General features: G+C 46.4%; 1 protein-coding gene across 1 annotated transcript in view; it reads right to left on the reverse strand.

Annotated features, from left to right (window-relative positions):
* Positions 1-21849, reverse strand: part of GABBR2 (gamma-aminobutyric acid type B receptor subunit 2) — a 335814-nt gene that overhangs the window by 222887 nt on the left and 91078 nt on the right. The window contains exon 2 of the mRNA XM_081067695.1: positions 1575-1712. Coding sequence (XP_080923821.1) covers positions 1575-1712 — 138 coding nt within the window. The remainder of the gene's footprint in view (positions 1-1574; positions 1713-21849) is intronic.

Here is a 21849-nt window from a genome sequence, read left to right on the forward strand (position 1 = left end):
TTACCCACAGCACCCAACACAAGCAGGGCCAGACTCAGAGAGGTCCTTAGTCAATGAGAGCGAGTGGAGTGAAATCAGACCCCACTGTGGTCTAGCACCTGCCCTTTGCATTCTCACTCTGACCACCCTGACAACCCACCCACCATGCTCCAGCCCCTCTGTCTTCTTTTCTGTTCTCTGAACATGCCAGGTGCTTTCCCATCAAAAGCTCTCTACATTTGCTATTCCACCCATTAACACGGATGCCCTTCATCCAGCCAGCTCCTTCTCACCGTACACGTCTCAGCTCAAAAGTCATCTCCTTCAAGAGGCCTTTGCTGACTGTCCCAAGGCAGTCATTGTTTATCCCATCACTCTGTTTACTTCTGTCAAAGCCCAGTTTCCTTACCACCATTTTATCTCAAGTACCAGACTGCCTGAGTTTAAATCCTGGCTCTATGACTTATGAACTGTGGGTTTGGGGCAAGTTACTTAGCCACTGTGTGGCTCAGTTTCCTTATCTATAAAATGAGGGTGATAATAGTGCCTGCAACATAGAGCAATTATAAAGATTAAAGGAGTTAATGCACATGTAAGTGCTCAGATCAGTGTGTGGTGTGTAGTAAACCTGACGTACGTATTACACAAGTGCTAGTAGCTCTTAGCATTACTGCTTAATTGTTTACTTGCTTACTGCTTGCCTTTCTCCTACAATGTAAGCTCCAAAAGGGTAGGACCACGTCCGTCCTGTTCAGCATTATATCCCAGTGTCTACCAAAATTCTAGGCACACAGTAAGTTTCCCATTATATCGTTGGATGGATGGATGGATGGATGGATGGATGGATGGATGGATGGATACATGGATGGATGGATCAAAGAAGTAAAACATGTCCATGGGTCACCACTCTTCCCAGGTGGTCACATCTTTCTATACTCTTCTCTCTTGCATTCCAAATAACAGCTAGCACTGATGAGTTTCGCCTCAACAGACCACACATTCACTGGTGGAGCATTCAACGACATATACGTAACATTTTCCAGCGTAGAGTGAATAACTGGCTAGGACCCCCAGAGAAGGCTTAACCAAGGAGAAAGGCAGTCTTAATGGACAAGAGAATTTCAGTGGGGGAGGGAGGTTTGGTAGGGAGTAGATAAAAAGGGCCACCTGGTTAAGGGAACAGTGAGAGCAGGGCTCCGAGGCCTGAAGGTCCAGGGTGCATTTGGGGAAAGGTGGATTGTCTGGAGAGACTGAGGTATGGAAGGAGTGGCAGGGACACGAGATGACACTGGACAGGCAGACTGGCTGGATGTTGATGGCCCTGCGAGCCAGGCTAGGGAGTCACTGAAATATTTCAAACACACAGAGGTAGTTTTAGGGCTACACTTTAGAGACCCACTGTGGTAGCCATGCAAGGACAGGCCAGAAGGTCAGGCCAGAAGGTGGGGACAGTGGGAGGCTATGCATTCACTTAGGAAAGAGTGGGGAGGCCTGAACTGGCCACAAAGGAACCATGTTAGTCATGGAACCATTCCTGCGAAATCCTGGTTGCCAATGAAAGACAGTACCCCGGCCAACGGGGGCCCGGACCTTACCTGAACCAGATTCCAGCCTTGGAGAGACTCTGCGATGATGGACGTGACAGATGGACAGACGCCTCCAAACACCATCAAGTGGTTCGGCCCATATTTTATTGCATCGTAGAAGGCTTTCAACCCTTTCGCATTATCACACTGGGGAGCAACACACAGAAAGAGAAGCTCAAATTAGAAAGAGCTTTCCCCAGGGGCGAGAGTCCAACAGTAGATTCACACAAACAAACGTGCCTCCTGAAAAGCCTTCTGGGTTTTAGTTCTCCCTTCGTGGGTCCTCTCTGTGAGCCGGCCCTGAGTCCATGCTGCGAGCTCTGTGAAGCGTGACCTGGGTTCCCCCCATCCTGGCTGTCCTCCCCGAGAGCCCTCTAAATCTAGGACCTCTGGCTCCCACCTAGCTCCCTTCAGAGCACACAGAGGAAAGGGCCCCAAAATGCCTCACCCTGGGGTATCACCCTTCCATAGGCATTTATATTTTCAAAGAAGACGAATCTACACCCACTACGATGGCTATTATCAAAAACGCAGAAAATAACAAATGTTGGCGAGGATATGGAACAATTGGAACCCTTGTGCATGGCTGGTGGGGATGTAATGTGATATAGCTGCTGCAGAAAACAGTATGGCACTTCCTCAAAAAGTTAAACCGAATTACTGTATGATGCAGCAGTCCCCCTCTACGTATACGCCCCAGAGAATTGAAAGCAAGGACTCCAACAGATATTTATACACCCACAATCATAGCAGCATTATTCACAATAGCCCCAAAGTGGACACGCAAATGTCCTCCAACAGAGGAATGGGTAAATAACTTGTGGCATATACATGCAGTCGGCTATTATATAGCCTTAAAAATTAAGGAAACTAGGATATATGTTACAACGTGGATGAACCTAGAAGACATATATGCTAAGTGAAATAAGCCAGACGCAAAATGCCAGTTCGCAAAAGGGCGAACATTGCAATTCCACTTATATGAGGTACTTAGAGCGGTCAAATTGATGGAGACAGAAAACAGAATGGTGGTTGCCAGGGGCTGGAAGAGGGGGCAAGGGGAGTTAGTGTTTATTGGGTGATGGAAACATTCTGGACATGGATGGTGGTGATGGCGGCACAGCACTGTGAATGCACTTAATGCCACCGACCTGTACATTTAAACATGGTTAAGGTGGCATATTTTATGGTATGCATATTTTATCACAATAATATAAAAAGGAGGAGGAGATGGAGACAGAGGTGACTCTAAAGAGAAGAATTCATTCAGCAAACACATGGCAAGCACTGCTCTCTGTTCAGTCTGGGGCTGGATGCTGAAGAAACAGAAGTTGGACACAGCCCGCTGCCAAGGAGCTCACATACTAGAGAGGAAAATGGGTCACCACAACAGATCCTGGTGGTCCACCATGGAAATGAACAAGGACAAATGTCCGTGGATGTCCGATATCAGTTACCGCTCACTTCCCACCTCTCTCTTCAAGCCTCGGCATCTCTCCCCTGGACAGAGGCTCCAGGTCCTACCTGGGCTTCTCGTTCCCGCTGGGCCCCAATTAAGCCCATTTGACAACTAGCAGTCTGAGGGGCTTTTGGAAAACATAAATTAGTCCTTCTCACTCTCCTGCTTTCCATGCACTTAAAACCCAAACTCCTATCAGAATGTAATTCTCAAAAGGTTAAACGCATCATTCTCATGAAAATCGACAGTGGGTACATGTCTTTGTTATATTTAACTCATGAATAAGGGGATCTGCAGGGTGACAAAGTGGATTCAAAAGAAAATTGGAGAGCTAGGAATTTTAATAGTGAATGGAAAAATAAGATTGCTAAATTAGATACAAACCTGCTTAATGTCCTACAGGGCAATAAAACTATAACCTTTGAAGACAAAAAAGAAAATAATTGAAAACCAGCATATCTTAATCAGTTTCAGAGAAGTGTGAGATGTCTGGGCTTTAAATTCCCCTAGTTCAATGACTGCACGGCTCTTAGAAAGTGCTCTGAGTGTTTGGCTATCTGGCTATATGATAACTGCTTTGTATTATTTACAAGTTTGGTATGATATTCTTACCCCTCCTTGTTATAATGGATACCAGAAGTCACCAGGGCTAGCTAGCCCTGCCTCTCCCCCTTGTTCGCCAAGTACAGCTCCCCCGCCTCCTTTCTGTTCCTTGAAATCAAAAGCAATTTCCTTTCTGCCCCTGGTCCTTTGTACTTGCTGTTTTCTCTGCCAGGAATAAGATTCACTTGATTTTCAACATGGCTCACTGCTTCTCATCATTCAGGTCTCAGCAGAGCTGTTACCTCCTCAGTGAAGTGGGCACTGTCTCCTCTTCCCAAAACGGTCCCATCTCCAGTCACTCTCTAATAGGCCACCCTATTTACTGCCCTAACATAGTACCTAAAATTACCTGAAATCATCTTGTCTGTGTTTTGTTTGCCTGTATATTGGCTGACCTCTCAACTAGAATGCAAGGCCCCTGAGGGCAAGGATTTTATTGTTTGCACTGCTGTCTGTCTCGCCAGAGCTTAGCTAGGAGCCTTAGTGAGGATTCGGTAAGAATTTGTTGGATGCCCGGAGCGCGCTGATGTTCTCCCAGTACCTTCTTTCTCCCCTCTTTTTCTACTTCCACATCTCTCTCCTTATTGTTGCCTTCCTTTTAGTTCTCTGTCCTCCTTTTTCTTTCTGTTCCCTCTCCCTTCCTCTGAAGTGATTATAATATTGGATCAGAGTGAGTTAGTATTTCTTGCTCCTTCCTCACTTATTTGAGAGATTTTGCACTGCGACCCATGGTGGGTGCCCATTAAGGATAGAAAAATGAGTCCAACGCAGTTCCTGGCCTCAGGGAGCTCACTGTCTAGTAGAGGCAGTGAGACAGGGGCATGGGTGGCCATGTCACATGGTGGACAGTGCTCAGTGCTGGGAGAGAGGCAGATCCAGGCTATGGGCAGCATGGGGGTGGGGGGGGAAACAATGGGGGATCTGGGGGTGGGGCACTTGAAACTGAGTGATGAGGGCAAAGTGGCCTGGGCTAAGACAAAGGAGGGATCTGAATGACAGGCTAGGGAGTTTGGATTGTAGCCTGCAAAACTTCAGGAAAGAATTCAATATTTAAATTGAAATTTAAAATTGGGCAAGTTAATTGTTTTGCCAGGGAAGAAAGAGAGAAAAAGAACAGGAGTGAAAGATGGAAAGGGAGGGGAGGAAGAAGAAAGGGAGGAAGCAAGAGAAGAAAGATTAAGTTCTTATTGCTTCTTGGGGTTCTCTCTTAATTGTCCCCGTTCCTTGATGGAAAACAATCCTTCCCACCCTCAGCGGAGCACAAGCAGATATAACAGAGCGGTTCATGTTTTAATTGTTTCTACCATGATTTACTGAATCATTTTCCATTTTAATACATTCTGGTAATGATTTCAACTTGTTTTCTAATCTGTAGCTAATGACAATGAGAACACAGAGCCACAAGATTCATAATCAAAGTTGCATTAAAATAATATTAGCAACAATGAACTTAACACTTGTTTGCTCAGCAAACATTTCCCCAGTACCTACTCTGTGCAAGAGTCTGTATTAATAATGACATTCTGGCTTCTCACAAACAGACAACTTCTGAATATGTCAACTCAAAAACCTGAGAATATTTGACAACCAGTATTTGAGTGAGAAGAATCTTCCAATGCTCAAAAATGTTTCTTGGACTCAGTTTTCACCAGGGTGGGTGTGAGGGCCCCCACGAACTTTGCCTCTTGGTCTTACTCTAATGAATACGTTATGTTACATGGCAAAAGGGACTTTGAAGATGTAATTAAGGTTACAAATCAGCTGACTTGAAAGGTGGCCCGATGTAATCACACAAGCTAGCAGAGGAGAAATCAGAGATTCAAAGCATGGGATCAATTCCATGTGCCAAAGAAATGAGAACCTCAATCCTACCATCGCAAGAAACCGAATTTTGCCAGCAACCTGAATGAGTTGAGCTTCCAGATAAGAACCTCGCCCGGCTGACCTTGACAGTGACCTCATAAAGCCCCAAGCACAGGACCTAGCGGGGTCACATAGTGCCTGGACTTCTGGCCAATGGACGGTGAAACAATAATATGTGGTTGTGTGGTTTAAACCACTAGATTTGTGGTCATCTGTTACAGCAGCAATGGAAAACTAATACAGCAAGTAAAATGAGAAAAATAAGAATACTATAGTGAGATCTTCCCTCAAGTTAAATGTGTTCCATATAAAAAACTATCCTTAAAGATCCTTTGTGGGTGGTATGGTGTTGAGATGTTTTTCTGTTATATTAATAAAATTATAGGTAGTAAGAGGGTTTTGTTTTTAATGTCCTAACATGGCAAAATAAAAGGTTTTCCACCCTATGTAAGTTTCTGTTCCATGCCTCCACCCACCCCGTTCCTTTAACCTTTGCTGGGGTGTGAAATCCAAACGGGGGTGGCCATTGCTAATCTAGCCGGCCCTGTACCCTCATTTTCAGATGCAGACACTGAGTACTCAAGAGGTGAAGGGACTTGTCCACTGTCCTTTCAGGATCAGGGGAGGGATTTCAGGATTCCCAGTTCAGAGTTTTCTCCATAATCTAGAGACGCAGCTCAGTGGGCGAAGGGAAGGCTCAAGCTGGCAGTGTTCTAGAAAGGACCATTCTCCTCAGGATAAGGCTGTAAGCCCAGGCCTCCTCCCGATCAGCACTCCTGACCTGAGGCCTGGGAAACAACCTGCGAGGCACCAGGCACGCTTCCTCGGCTCCCCTGGAGAGCACTTTTGCTGTGAATAACAAAATTAAAATCACATGGACAGATCTGCCCCATTTTCAGTGCTATCTCCCTTATGCTCATTTCTAACACTGTATCTTCTTACCTGACATGATTAGTGTCCCAAATAGATGGACTTCCCAGCTGACCAAAGCTCAGTCTTTGTCGGTGGACCAGTATGGGGGATTTCAAACTCAGTCCCTAGGATTCAGAAGAGACATTTGGGGGCCAATGAGAGGGTCTCTGGCTTCCTCACCTTCACGGCAACCAGCAACTCTCCTTGTATCTATTCTGTATACAGCATCAAGCTTCCACAGGATACTTAATTTGAAGGAGGATTTCCTTGCTGGTACCAAAAAATGAAAACCATGAAGGGGACGACCCCAGAGGTTCTTGCCTGTGTGTGATTTTCGTATTTAGCCTCAGGAAGGGCAGGTGAGCATCACGCAGGCAAGTCTGAGCCCGTCACGTAAGCATACACAAGACAGGCCACCATTCACTGAAAGTTAATCCACCGCACATCAGTTTGCCTGCTGATCAATTCCCCAAATCACTGGGGAAGTTGTCGAAGTTGGAGTTTCCCAAGGGATTCCTTGCAGACATTTCACAAGGATCTGTGCTTCCAGCTCAGGAGGAAGTCCATGTCACCCATACTTCATAGTTCAGTCCTTCCTAAATGCTACACTTGGAGATGTTCCTCTAATGCATTTTGATTATCATCCCCTTCTTGTGGACCAACACCTGCCTGAGCCAGAGAAATGCCAAAGCGTTTCTATCTACACGTAAGGTGTCTGTCCGATGGCGCTTAGTGAGCTCACTGGGCAAAACCATCATTCTGAGAAATATTTATGGCAAGTTGTCTTGGAGTGATTTGGCTTTTGATGAATTGCTCTTGGAGCCCCCATCAGGAGGTTCTTGCGTCCTGGAAGAAAGCTATGAGCTTTATCATGTCCTCATTTTCTCTCACCACCCCCACTAGAAACTCCCCCCTACTCACTCTAGAGGGTATGGCATCGCCATAACTGACTTGCAGACAAGGAGGTAATTCCGTCACGGTTCATATTGCCACGCAATAGTTCAAAGCTTAATGACCTGCCACAGTCTCTGTTTTGCCTACAGTTTTGCCACTGGACACGGGCTCTGGCACACAGTAGGCCCTCCATTACTGTTGCTTCCCCTACTTCCCTTCTTCTGTCCAGCATTTTTCCTCTTTTTCTTTCACTGACTTCACATTTAAGCTCACAGTCACTACCTCCAAGCTCCCTCCCTTGTCTCACTCCCAGCGGCTTCCCCTTTCCTGGCCAGAGACAGAGAAATCACAACTGGCACATATAGGCTCTCAAAATTCGGCACCAATGAATGGGAATAGATCCAAAGGCTATGAAAATCAATTTTTTAAAATGAAAAAGTGGGACTCTAGAATAAAATCCATTTTCATTTAAATCCCATTTTTAAGGAGTAAAAATACTTTTTTGACTTAAAAATTTCAAAGAAAATGTTGCTGAGAGTTAAAGATGTAAAAATGCCAAGAAAATGTCCAAGTTAATAACAACCAGTTTGAAACTGGGAATCACTCCGTGCAGAATTTCAGAATTGAAGGAGAATTGAAAAGCTAAAGTGTCCAACCTGCCCGCGACACAATGGCCCCTCCATGCATCTCGCTCCAGGAGCAGTCAGCATCTGCTCACATCCCTCCCGGGGCAGGTGTCTCACTCCCTCACTAATTCATCATTGGCGAGCTCTGCCAAGTGTGAGAAAGTTCTTGTGTGGGTCTTGAAATCGCCCTTCCTTTTACATTCCCCATTCCAAATTCTCATTCTAGAGCAGAGTTCAGCAAACTTTTCCCCTAAAGGGCCAGACAGTAAATATTTTAGGCTTTTGTGAGCCATATGGTCTCTTGCAACTTCTCAACCCTTTTTAGCACAAAGGTATCCATTCGTTTATACATAAATGAATAAGTATGGCTGCATTCCAATAAAATTTTTTTTACAAAAACAGGCAGCAAATTTGAGCTATGGGCCACAGTTTGCCCATACTTGGTCTAGAACCTCATAAAACACTTACCATCCTCCATTCTCATGAAAGACCTTCAGATACCTGAACTCAGCCAGCCTGACTTCAAGAGATGTCTCCAGACTAAACTACCCTTAACCCTTCCAATCATCCCCATATGATATAGCTTCACACCCTTCTCATCTGCGGGCCATTCTCTGGAAAGGCGCCAGAGAACAGATATTTCTGTGACATAGCCACAAATACCTCTATCTGCCCCATACAGAAAAGTTACATTAACCAACATGCATTGTGCACTCACTATGTGTTAGTCACGGTACCCGGAGCTTCACGTAAATTATCCTATTCATGCTTCACAACATTATCATATAGTGGGCATTATTATTATTTCCATTTTACAGATAAGGAAACTGAGGTTCAGAGAAGTTAAATAACTTGTGCAAGGTCACGTAAATGGGAAGGATTCAATCCCAGGCAGAGTACTGTTTTATATTAACTATTTCACTCATATAAAACAGTCCTCCATATACCTATAACTTATATAAGGTATGAAAAATAGTAATATGAATATACAGGATACCCAACACCCAGCTTACATTGAAGCCCCTGTGTGCCCACCCTGCAAATACCCCTCTTTCAACCAAGGAGGGGACCCTAGTCTCAATTTTGTGTTTATCCTTTCTTGCTTCTCTTTACTGGTTTATTACATGTATATGTTTCCTAAACACTATATCACTTCATTTCACTTGTTTTTAAATGTATGTATAAGTGGACTCATGCTATATGTTTGCCTGAAAGTTGCCTTTATGGCTTCATATTATGTTTGGGAGATTTTTGTTGCTGGATATAACTGTAATTCATTCATGTTCATACCTGTGTAGTATTCCATCGTATGAATATGCCACAGTTTTTGTTTTGTTCATTCCCCTGCTGATGGACACTTGGGTAGTTTCCAGTGTTTTGCTGGGTTGCTGCTGTGAGCAAGACAGTTGACCATTTCTGTACGTGTCTCCCAGCACGCATATTCAGAGCTTCTCTGGAGCCTAAGCCAGGAAATGGAATCATTGAAGCGCAGAGTTTCCCACACTTTCTCAAAGTGGTTTTCTCCATTTACACTTCCACCAGCAGTGTTTAAGAGATTCCACATCCTAACCAACTTTAATTTTTGCCAATCTGGTATTTATTAATAACACATCATTTCAATTTCTGTGCCCTTGGTTATTAAAAAGAATGAGCCATCTTCTCATATGTTTATAGCCTGTTTCTGTTTTCTCTTTTGCACTGGTGACTTTGCCCATTTTTCTACTGGGTTGCTTGTCTTTCCCTCATTGATTTGTTCAGAGCACATCTAGCCACAATGCGAAACTGAATGAAATGATCACCCCCCATCAATTCCCCCCCGACACACACATTCTGAGCATAGACTTCTATTAATGCAGCCTCAGACTGCACTCCTTCTATTCCGCACTCACAGAGCTTCCTGTCAGTAAAAACTGCTAAATCAACAAGCATAATCTTAGTAACAAAACACCTATGAACCTTTCTTGGGAAGGAAAAAAAAAAAGAAAGAAACTACTTTATGGTAAAATCTAGCCAGCCAAAAGATGAATCTAAATGTAGATCTCAGGAATGGAGGGCTTGTGATGAAAAGGAGTGATTGTGACTGCTGGACCCGTTTAACATGAAACAACCAGCAATGTGAAGATAATGTAACATAAAATCCACAAGGTGGAGGAGGGAAAATGAGTTGTAAAATGGCTAATTTCCTCTTCTTCCACAGAAGGGCTTTAATCGATACCATCTAAAATTGAAAACTGGAGTTTAAAAGCCAGGACTCTAACCCCACTGCTTTTCATAATCTTTTATTACCCTTAGATAGTTCAGAAACAAATATTTTCTGTAGTGAAGGCAAAATTGCTGAATGTTGAGCAATTCCTTCTGCTTTACTTTTCCTTATTTTCTTCTGTTACATTCAAATAAATAAAATTTAAGATCAATTTTAAATAGCATGTAGTAATGGCCTCATTTTACAAAATTATTTCTGTCCATTTCTCTACTTATATGCATAGAAAATATCTGGAATAAGAGTCATCGAATGTTAAAGATGATGAGATTTTGAGGGATTTTTTTCCACTCTCTTCTTTGTACCTAGTTGTTTTACTTGAAATTTCTTTAAAGCACATATTGCTTTTATAAAGACAGAGAGCCATTTTTAAACTGGTAGGCTTTTCACACCCAGGATGTGTTCTCAACCATTTGTCTCCCTCTTTGTGTTCTTCTGTGGTTGACTTTCTGAGTCAAAGAACAAGATTTTACATTTATTATTGCTAATTTTATCTTAAAAATTAGCCCAGCACCATGGCCACCTAAATTAAACTCATACTGTAGTTCTTCCATTGAAAGTCCCTAATTAAAACATTTTCTAAGCATCTACTAAGTACTAGGAGAAACAAGCAAGCCCCTGTGACATACACAAATTCCTTGAAAAGAGTAGATACTCAAGAAATGTTTACTGACAAATTAAATTTGGAAATAAGAGTAGTAATGATAACATAGTAACCCCTTACATAGCATTTATTTGGGCCAGGCACTATTCTGATTTATTTATATCTATATACTAACTCAAACTTCACAACAATTCTATGAAGCATGTCCTATTATTATCCATATTTTAATAGATGAAGAAACTGAGGGTCAGAAAGGTGAGTAATTTGAGTAAGGGGCACAACTGGGATTCAGATCCAGGGAGTCAGGCTCCAGAGACCACGCTGTAATATCTGTGTGTTGTGTTCTTCTTCCCAGGCCCACAGAGAGACTACATTTCCCAGCCTCCCTTGCAACGAGGCGTGACCTCTGAGTTCTGAACCATGGAATGCCAGCAAAGGTGATGTGCAGTCCGGCCACAACTGGCCTATAAAACCATTCCATGTGCTCCGTGCTCTCTTTTCCATCCACAGTGTGAGTGGGGAAACTCCAAGGACCTAGAAGCAGTGGAGCTCCCCAACCCTGAATCCCTGTAGCTGTCACGGAGGGGGTACCACCGCTTCAAGAGAAACTGTGTGCGAGGAGAGCAGCCTCACGAGCTGACAGCCTCAGGAGAGCAGTGCCTTTGGGCTATGCCTCCCTCTTCCCAGGCAACCCCAACCCTTGACCCAGTGCGGCTGTGGCATAGGTGCTCACCATTTCCGTCCAGCGCAAGACTCGCCCATTAGGAATCTTTGAGCCCCTTTGGTCTGGCTGAGACTTCCTGGGAAATGCATCACGGCCAGAGTTTCTTCCTACCCAGGCCTCCTTCCTTCCCCCGATCCTTTCACAGAGGTCACATCCACCCCACAGTCTGAAGACTTGCTCTGACTTCCTCTGATCCCTTTTTTTCACAGACATTCCTCCCAGGGCGCCTCTCACTCTGTCTGAGTATCTGCTTCCCAGAGGACCCAGCCACACACCCCGCTGACCCGCACTTGACTATCACATGAGCAAGAAATAACCTTAATATATGAAAGCACTGGAATATAGGGGTGTTTGTCACTGCAATTAGACGGCGTGGAGTAAAAAACATTCTTAATTACCTGCTGTAACACTTTTGAAATATAAGAAATCAAAACACTTGGGAAACTATTAGAGAAAGGTGAAAAGAGTTTAAAGAGAGACAAAAAAGATTATGGGGAAAGGTAGAAAGTATGCTATACGTGTAAAATTTTTTCCCCTATCATTTAGGACAGTGACGTCAAAGCAGAAGTTAAGGGACATAGACAGATATAACTCAGATTTGCTGCACTGGGCTGTCTTTGTTTCCTCTGTCCCCATGCTCAGCAAAGGGCTTGGCTCCAGACAGGTGTTTAATACATACTGGCTGGACGAAATTACTGCTGCCTGGCAGATACGGCCCCTGCTGGTGGATACAGCCTAAAATAAAAGTAGTCATATCCGCATTTCGGTCCCAAAGAGCTTATTAACTTCAGCCATCTTGAGTTTTTCACACCCTTTCCCCAGGGTGATGGACAGACCATCTGCTTCTAAAAGTCTCCAGAGAGCCAGACTGTCCATCCTGGATACTGAGAAAAACTGGCATTTCTGTTTTCTCCCTGAGCTGTCACGCGGAATTCTTGGCTGGCTGCAGACTATGTTATTTGAGGATGATGGAGCCATACCACACATCTCTGCTCTGCACCAGTAAACCCAATTACCCAATTTACAAAATGTTTTTCCAAGACTGGTAGATACAAACTGCGTTTCCTAATGAGCTGTCAATAAATCCCCCTGCACATGCAGGTGTGACATTTTTAAAAGTCAGGGTCACAAACATAAATCGCATTGAGTGCTGCCTGTGGAGGTGGGATGCTCTTTCCCTCAGGTTTGCACAAATATTTCAAGTTGCCAGCCCTTTCCCTAGGGATGGGGTCCCAGTCACCTGCTGAGCAGGGACAGCACTGTCGCTACATGTCACCCAGCAATCTCCATTCCTTTCTACTCATGTATCTGCATCGTTCAGAGAGGCGCACTGGTTCAACATTTGCTGAGGGCCTGGGCTAGGTACAGGGGTGTCAGATGGGTGAGACATGGTCCCTGCCCTCAGGGGACTTACCATCCAGAGGAGATAAAAGATATAGAAATAATTTAGTGAAACATGGTACCAGGTGTCACGGAGGTTTGGATTAGGAGTTACAGAACTCCTGTTCATTCCACTAACACTCACAGGGGTGACCCAAAGCCAGATCCAGAGGTAGGTGCTGGGGACACAGGGACGTTTAGGTATGGTCTCGGCCACCAGGGATCTACCATTTTATGGGGGGAAGAGAAGACTGAAAGAAAAAGTAGAACACAAGGCAAGATAAAAGTGGGAACTATGGTAGAGACACAGTCATGCAAACAGGAAGGAATGTTCAAATCACACTGAGATATTCTGCCAAGGCTTCCTGGAGAAGGTGACACGGGAGCTGAGCCTTGAAAGATGAGGAAGAGAGGAGGTGGCAGGAGGGCATGCCAGGCTGAGAGGCCAGCACGAGCACCGGCTCAGACGTGGAACGTGCAGGGCGTGCAGGAGGAACGGAGTACCGCTGCGTGGCAGGAGCGCAGGGTGGAGAAAGGGTGTGGCAGGAGGACGGATGGCTGGGGTCAGACTGGCTTGAGCAGCACCCTGGGGAACCGTGAACATCAGGCAGGTGTGGTTTTGTTCTTCAGGCAGCAAGAGTCACTGCAGAGCTTTAATCGGGAGTGCCAAGATGGAAACTGCTTTACACAGATGCCTCTGGCAGTCCGTGGAGAGAAAGAGGCTTCATGGAGGGGGGAAAGGGGCCAGCTGGGAGATGGGGGCAATGGGCCAGGTGTGAGGCTGGATGGGCCGCACCCCTGGTCTAGCACCCCTGGGAAGGATGTGAGTCCACAGTGGAGCTCACCTCTCAGGGGCCCATTAACTAACGGGCTCTAAGGCTTGATGCCAATGGGACGCAGTAAATGGGTCACCTCCATGGCCTCCTGAATGGGAGGAAAACCGAGACCAAAGAGAGAATAAAGCCAGCTATGTGTAGGTGGCAGGTAACCTACAAATGACTGCCACAGTTCATCTCTCAAATCCCGTCCTGCCCGAACAGTCTGTGGTTTGGTTTATGCTCCAGGCGAGATTTTAGTTCAACTTAAACATATCAGTTAACATTTTCTTAATACTGACCTATGTGCCAGGCACTATGCTAGAATCTTTACATGCATTATCTCATTTCCTATTCATAATGCATCTCATGGAATATTCACAGGGACCCTATGAGATGGACACCATTATTATCCCTCATTTAACATAGGGGGAAATAGAAGTTCAGGGAGCTTACCTGACAAGCTCAAGGTCACAGGACTAGTAGGAAGCCAGGACTAAAACCATTCCATCACACTCCAAACCCTAGGTCTGTCTCTTACAATCTGAGCTGTCTAGAGGTGGGTAAACTGCCTTGTAAAGCAGTGAGCTGCCTGTCACTGTGAGCTTTCCTACAGAAGCCTGCAGGAGGATATTGTAGAAAGAATTATTTTACCAAGGAAAGGAATAGACTCTAATCCTGAAATTGTACGAGGAGACAGGAAAAGTGGGTTCAGTCTTGGGAAGAGCAAGTGGTTCTCTGGGGTGGAACATCGGGGTGGGTGAAAGGGAGAACTGAGAAGTGGGATTGGAAAGGGAGGTTGGGGCAGCCTTTCGTGGGTCCTGAGCACCAGTTTAAGGGGTTGCACCTTATTTGGGGGCCCTGGGGAGTTTTTGTTTTTGTTTGGTTGTTTTAAACCATTTTAACCATTTTTTAAGGATACGATTCAGTGGCATTACGTGCACTCACCATGTTGTGGACCCATCACCACAGTCTACACATATTTCCAGAACTTTGTCATCATCCCAAACAGAAAACTGCTGTACTTATTGCACCCTGGGGAGTTCTCAAAAGGGCTTAAATCTGATAATGACATCATCAGAGCTGAGACGGTGATGACACCATCAGGCTGAGATGGACAACCTTGGCCGCCACTTGAAGGACGTTATTAGAGGGAAGACACGCTGGGCAAGGGGATGGGTGACAACACCAGTGCAGGGGCCCAGGTGGGAAACAGTAGGAGCCAAAGGCAGGGCAGCAAGAGGGGCAGAAGGGAGTGGTCAGATTCAGAACAAGAGGAAGGGAAACTGCAGAGAGAAAGGGGAGTCCTAGCTTCCTCCAAGGACCCTGTGAGTCCTGGGCCACCGGGAACTGAGGTGGAGAAGCCAGGAAGGGACTCGGGGCCAAGTCCATCACTGAACTGGACGCCGGTGAGGTGCTGGCTGGCAGCCCACTCCATTGTTTCCCTGAGGAGTCACATCTCCAAATCCGACAGTACTTCCTGGGACACGGGCCAGAGCTGTCCCCATGGCTCCCCCAGAGGTCTGTGGCCTGTTTGGAGATGAAGGGTGATTGCAGGCATGGATGGTCTCATCACCGCCAAGGGCTGCAGGCACACTCATTACTCAGGTGGCCCGCCCTCCATCAGCAGCGACTCAGCTGGAGTTAATTACGTGCCTTTCTTGTCCTCCAGCGGGGGACATGGCGGTCATTCCCTTGCCTGATGGATGAGGGCTGGGCTACTGTCACACATCACATTGACCAGTGTACTCAGCTCAGGGGAACTTCCAATTCCTCACTGCTGTCACAAATCCTTCCACCTCTCTGCAGCTGAGCTGTTGCAGGCACCTCTCTTCAGAGGCCCTTTCAAAAGGCGATATCCCTAATACCCCCCCACTGGAGGCCTGCTTCCCCAGCTCTCATCCCCAGGCCACCTGATCCCACAGGCACAATGCTGGCCTCCTTTGGAAGTTTACTCCAGGGGCACAGGCAACTTGGGCCTAGCTGTTTCCCCATCTCAACACCCTATTCTCATACCCCAGCTCTTCCACGTATGAAGTCCTAACGTGTCTTCCAAGGTCTGTAGCCCCAGGACTGAGTTCTTGCCTGTCTTCCGCCCCCACCCACAAATACACACTGGCTGAGATCCTGCTAAGTGGTCCCTAAACCTATCATGGTACTGCCCAGACAATGGCTTAGGGCTGCCCCCAGACCCTGAAGGATGTGAAGTTTCCCCCTGCCTGGAAAAAGGGGCAGAGAGGTTTCAGTTTGAAGCCTCACTCGAGATGGACCAGAAAACAGATAGTACCAAGTGCTGAGAAGGAAACAGGAGGCTCCTGGAAGAGGAATTCTTTTGAAGACCCATAGAAGAAGTGCTGGTTGGGGGTGGGGGTGGGGGAGGCCCCAGGAATAGGGTTCATTTCAGGGGTGGAACCCAGGGCGGGCTCCTGTGAATCTTAAGTCGGCAGTTTGGGACCAGTGCATTTAGGAATATTATCCATCCTAGGGAATCTCCTTTACAGGACCACTTGGCCATGAGGCTGGCAAAGCTCCAGGAGCAGAAGCTTTTGGAAAGCCAGGGGAGGTGCAGACCCTCAGACGGCAGCCCACCCCAACCCTGGTAGGGGGCTCACATCCCCGGACCTCCCTTCTTTGTAAAATAGTAAAGCAATGCTGAGAAGGCGAAAGCATGAGGGGAACCCTGCTCAGATGCAGGGTCAAAATAAGATGCCTGTGGCCTCCACACCATCTCCTCCCCAGGACTCTGCTCCAGAAACACCTGGCATGGCCTCTGGGGCCGTTTCCCAGGTGGAGGGCAAAGAAAAATTACCTTCATAAATCCCGTAAACAGAATAGGAGGATTTTTCAGGGTTTATTCATGTTCATGCAGAAAACCAACATGATTATTTTTTCCATGAGTAGTCATCTTATTGTGAAATTATTATTATTATTATTATTATTATTATGTTTAACAGATCCTTCCCGAGCTTAGAAAAATTATTTGAATGCAGTTGTTCTTGAAACTTTTTTAAAAAGAACAAGCAGGAAGTGAAATAAGGCAGATAAAAAAAGGACAAATATTGCATGATTCCATTAAATAAGGCACCTAGAGTAGTCAAATTCATAGGAACAGAAAGTAAAATAATGGTTTCCAGGGGCTGGGTGTGATGGGGAGTTATTTTTAATGGATACAGAGTTTCAGTTTGGGAAGATGAAAAAGTTCTGGAGATGGATGGTGGTGGTGGCTTTACAGTAATGTGTATGTACTAAATACTACCGAACTGTACACTTAAAAAACGGCTAAAATGGTCAACTTGGTGTTATGTATAGTTTACCACAATTTGGAAAAAAAACCAAGCAGGAAGGTAATAATATTTTTCTCGGGACAGGTGTCATGGCCCCCTTGGGCCTCAGTTCCCTCATTGGTAAAATGGGAGAGAAATCCATCGTCTCTACACTTTGAGCCTTGGTATGGAGAGATAACCCATACCTTTGTGCTCTGCCAGGCCAGGAAAGCGTTTTTTCGAGTAACACTTTACAAAGAAACTAAAAAGAAATCACAATAAAACTAAATAATGAGTACACAGAAACACGGAGTGGTCTTGTGTCTGGAGGGCAGATTGTGTGCAGGCAGGAGGCTGGAGGCTTCTATGTCCAGCTCCCCTCTGCCCTCTATTTGTGAGGAAACTGAAGTGAAAAGAAGAGACAGAAGTTGCCCAGGGCACACAGCAAGTCACTGAGTGAGCTGGGGCAGACCCTCCTGCCCCAGACCCTATGCTCCCCTCACCCAGCAACAGGCCCCCACCTCCTTAGACCACTTGTGGCTTCTGTCACCATAGTCGTGTCCACACCCTTTGTGCTTGGTCAAGCCCAGGGCAGCTCGCTTCCTCCTGGAAGCCTCTGCTTGGTGAGATGCCCTTTCTTTGGGCTAAGCCAGCAGCCTCTGGGGTGGAATGGCCAAGGGCAGGCCCTGGAGTGTGGCTTTCTAAGGACCGGGCCGCATCCTCTACCTCTGTAGCATGGCGGTCAAGGGTCTGAACCTGGAGCCAGGTGCCTGGGTTAAAATCTCCCACTTGAGAGCTGACTGACCTTGGGCCAATTCTTTAGCCTTTCTGTGCCTCCATCTCTACCCCCATGACAGGGATAATAACAGTACCTGCTGCATACGGCTGTCGTGATGGTTAAGTGAGTTAATTCAAAGCTCTAGGAAGAGCGCCTGGCACCTAGTGAACACCCGATAAATGTTAGCTACTAGATTTACTCTCTTCAGGGGCCCCACTGCTCCCGCATGCATGAGGCACCCTGGGAATGCTTGCTGACCACCCCCCCACCCCGACACACACTGGAGGTGTGAAAAAAGTCCGGCAGCTTTAGGAGTGGGCACTGACTTATGAGTTCCCTTCTTGGGCTTCACGTTAAACAACAATGGAGAACCCAGGGCGGTGCCACACGGGGAGAAATCCTCACAAGTCACCCCACTTTTATACCCCTCCAAGCCTGGTCTAGCCCCAGCCCTGCCATGTAAGAAGCAGGTGGTATGGTCACGACAAACACCATATGGGACCCCGCCCCTCTCTACTTCAAGCCAATCTGTTGACATGACAACTGGACTTCCCGACCTTGTGCCCAGTCTCCATCCTTGCACTTGTGTTCTGCCAGGCATATCCTCCACTGGCCGCCTCCCAGGATGGAGGAGAATCTTCAGACTCTGTCAAGACGCTTTCCCTAAAGAGCAGCAGATGGGACATCACACCAGGCATCCCTGCTCATGATGGCACTGGAACTGGCAGCTCTGCTCATCAAAGCCCAAACGTGGGGCTTACGCAAGTACCACAGAGGGAGGGGTGGCCCCCATCTCGAGCCTCGCTAGGAAATCTCGGGCTGACTTGCCTTCCCCAAACAGGAGTGATGAAGGCCCACACCCATGCTATTCTTGGTCCCCAGATACTCATACTTTAGGAGATGGAAGGTCAGGAAGGGCTTGTAGAGGTCCTCTGAGCTGAGCGCTGCTTTCTACTGTTGGGGAACACAAGGGGGGTGATCACACAGATCCCCAACTCCTACTGGCCCAGGATTCCCCCATCCACCAAGATTCCACTCATGTTGCTCTTAAACAGATGAAAGAATGTGCTGGATTCTCCCTCGTAACAACAGAGCACACAGAATTTTATTTTTAAACCAGGGACTTCGTGAACACAAACATGCCGGGAACAAGACACATGAACTGAGTGCCCACCAGGGCGGCAATAACAACAACAGAAATAATAATAGCTCTCAACTCAGGGAGCTCACCATGTGTGAGGCAATTCCTATACTCTTCACAAACACCCTATCAAGTACCTAAATGTTCACAGCATCCCCACTTACAGATCTGGAAACAGAGACTCAGAGAGGGTAATAACCAACTCAAGGACACACAGCAGAAGAGGAGCTGGGCCTGGAGCCAGCCTGTCTAAGCACTTACCCATGACCTCATCAAGCCAGGGGGCACCAAAGATGAATTGGCAGTACTTCCTTGAGTCATCTGGGGTGATGGCACGGACGAGGGAAGTTCCAGCAATTTGCTCAGAGGTGAGGAGAAATAAAACCATGCAAGAGGAAGGGGAGGGCACATGACTGGGGAGAGGAGGAAAGTGTAATCGTTTATATATAGCTTTAAGAGCCATACACTGAACTAGGCACTTTTTATTGCTATCTGCACTATCTTGCTTAAGGATTTCTTTGGGGGTGGAGGGTAAGTGACTAGGACTAAAGAGAGTGGAAGTGGCATCTTAGAGGAGAAGCCTTTCGAATTGGAAGGGAGACAGGTCTGTCCTAATTTTCCACAGCTCAGGAAATGCATCACCTACTTGACAGGTACAAAGCAGGCAATATTCCATCCTGATACCACACCCGCATTAAATTCTCCACGTTCTCTAGAAACAGAATGAATGTAAAATTACAGGGGGAGATGTATTTTTAACTTGGTGCATGATAGAAGACAACAAAGGAATTTTATGGAGGGGCCGGCTGATGCAGTCAGCTGAAATAAATAAATTAAAACGTGCCACTGTTGTCTGTTTGTGTATGTTAGTTTTAATTGCCGTTTACTGAAAAACCAAAACTTCACATGTGCAGAAAGAAAAAAAATCGCCAAGCTTGTGCATCATCCGTCTCTGTGTAACAGATCTGCCTCGGGTAGGGGCGGTGGACTTTCCTGCTCCCGGGGGTGGCACTGCCCAGTTTTGCATGACCCCTAGCATCCAGTCAGCCTCAAGTCCTGAAGGTTCTAGTTGCTGAGCAGCTGTGGGACGTGCCATCCTCTCTGCCTCCACTGCCACGTGCTCCTGTCTGACCTCATCATCTGTCCCCTAGACCACTGGCAGGTCCCTTTGCTGCCAGACCTGTTCACTCCCCTCTGTTGTTCACCATCTCTCCAGAGTGATCTCCGTAAATGAAAAGATGACCATGTCCCTCTCTGCTCAAAGGCTTTCATGGCTCTCCATGGCCAAAAGCACTTAGTTCAAATGCCTTCACCTGACACCACGGCCCCTCAGATCAGCCCACACACACCTGGCTGGCCTCACCTCTCCCTACCTGAACTCCTGCCTCAGGCTGGCAGGCAGCCTCATGCTAAGGCTCATCTCAGCTCTGTCTGCCTTTGCTTACCAGCCCCGCTTCCCAGAATGCCAGCGCCCTGGGGATCACCTTCTCACCTTGCCGTCTAAGGCTCAGCTCTGTGTCCCTTTCTGCCCCAAACCCTCCCTGATCCCAGCAAACAGGACTGGCCACTTCCTCCTGGTGCCCACGGACCTCACACACATTTCTGGAGCATCACCAATAAGGGCGGTGCCCAGACTCCTGGCTACCATGAAACACACAATTCCAAAAAACAAAACAAACAAATCAGAATGCTATTGTACGTTGCCAAACTTTACTTTCTCTAGTAAGGGCATTAAAGAACAAAACAAAATCAACAAACAAATCCTAACACCTTCTGGCACCACGATTCAATTTTCAAAAGGACATGATAACAGGGAAGGAGGAGAAGGAGGAGGAGAAAAGAAAGCGTAGCATCTCACAGTCAAGGATGTCCTTTATGTCACCATGGTCTATGAAAGCTCTTTGTGGGCCCAGAGCGGGTCATTGTGAGCACTGCCTGGGTTGTCCACGTCTCCCGTGGGAGACTGAGCCCCTGAGTGTGAGGCTGTGCTGGGAGACGCTCAGCACGTCCATAGACAGACAAACTTGCAGGCCAGGACAGAGGTGTCAGGGCCTCCCCGCTTGCCAGCTGCCTGGGAATGTGATTTCCAATAACACCCCACCACACCATGATCCAGCTATAGGGTAGGCCCCTGGCTGGGCTGGCAAGTTGGTTTTAGAAAGATTTTATGTGAGCCACTGCTTTTTCTAAGATCACTCAGGAAATACTCCTTACAACAATAATAAAATACAAACAAACCTGTCCAAGCACTTGAGAACAATTCGAAATTGTTAATTCAGTTTGAGAGGGGAAAAAAATCAAAGGGAACTGAATCTCTCATAGAGATGCTTGGTTTCATTTTTAGCAAACTATCTTGCACCTGCCACAGTCTCTGCCTTCCTTAAACACCTCCAAAGAGCCACTGGATCCACAAAATGGGGGGCCACAGTCTGTAGTTAGACCCCACAGATAGAGTAGGCCTGTCCTAGAAAGCACAATGATTTCTTTCCTACCTGCCTCTAGAATTGTAGGGAGAGACAACCAAGACACTGAATGATGCACGCTCTGGAAACTCCAGGACGGAGCAACTGCAAGGGATTTGCTGCCAGAATTATTGTTACTGCTGTTGCTAATAAGACTGCTAATAAATGGAGACTAAGAAAGAATGGGTTGCAGGTAAATAGATAAATCCCGCCCCTCTGGTCTGTCTCATACAGTGCGCCTCATTTCATCTGCCAAGGCATTCCCTGCTTCAGGGAGATGACCAAGCTCCCCAGTGGTTGTAAATTAACTCTTCCAGGCAACTTCCTCCTTGCTTGCTGCAACCAAGATCCAAGTGGACCTTCTCAGGCAAAGAATTTGGCCTGGAACTACTTTTCTACTATGTTTGCTCAATAGCCAGTGTTCATTCATGATGTTAGAGCAAAAATTTAATATTTCTAATTACCTTTTAGAGAGTAGTTTATTACTGGAAATGTTGTAA

Source organism: Rhinolophus hipposideros (genome assembly GCF_964194185.1).
Source record: "Rhinolophus hipposideros genome assembly, chromosome: 11".
In the NCBI taxonomy this organism is placed as follows: Eukaryota; Metazoa; Chordata; class Mammalia; order Chiroptera; family Rhinolophidae; genus Rhinolophus; species Rhinolophus hipposideros.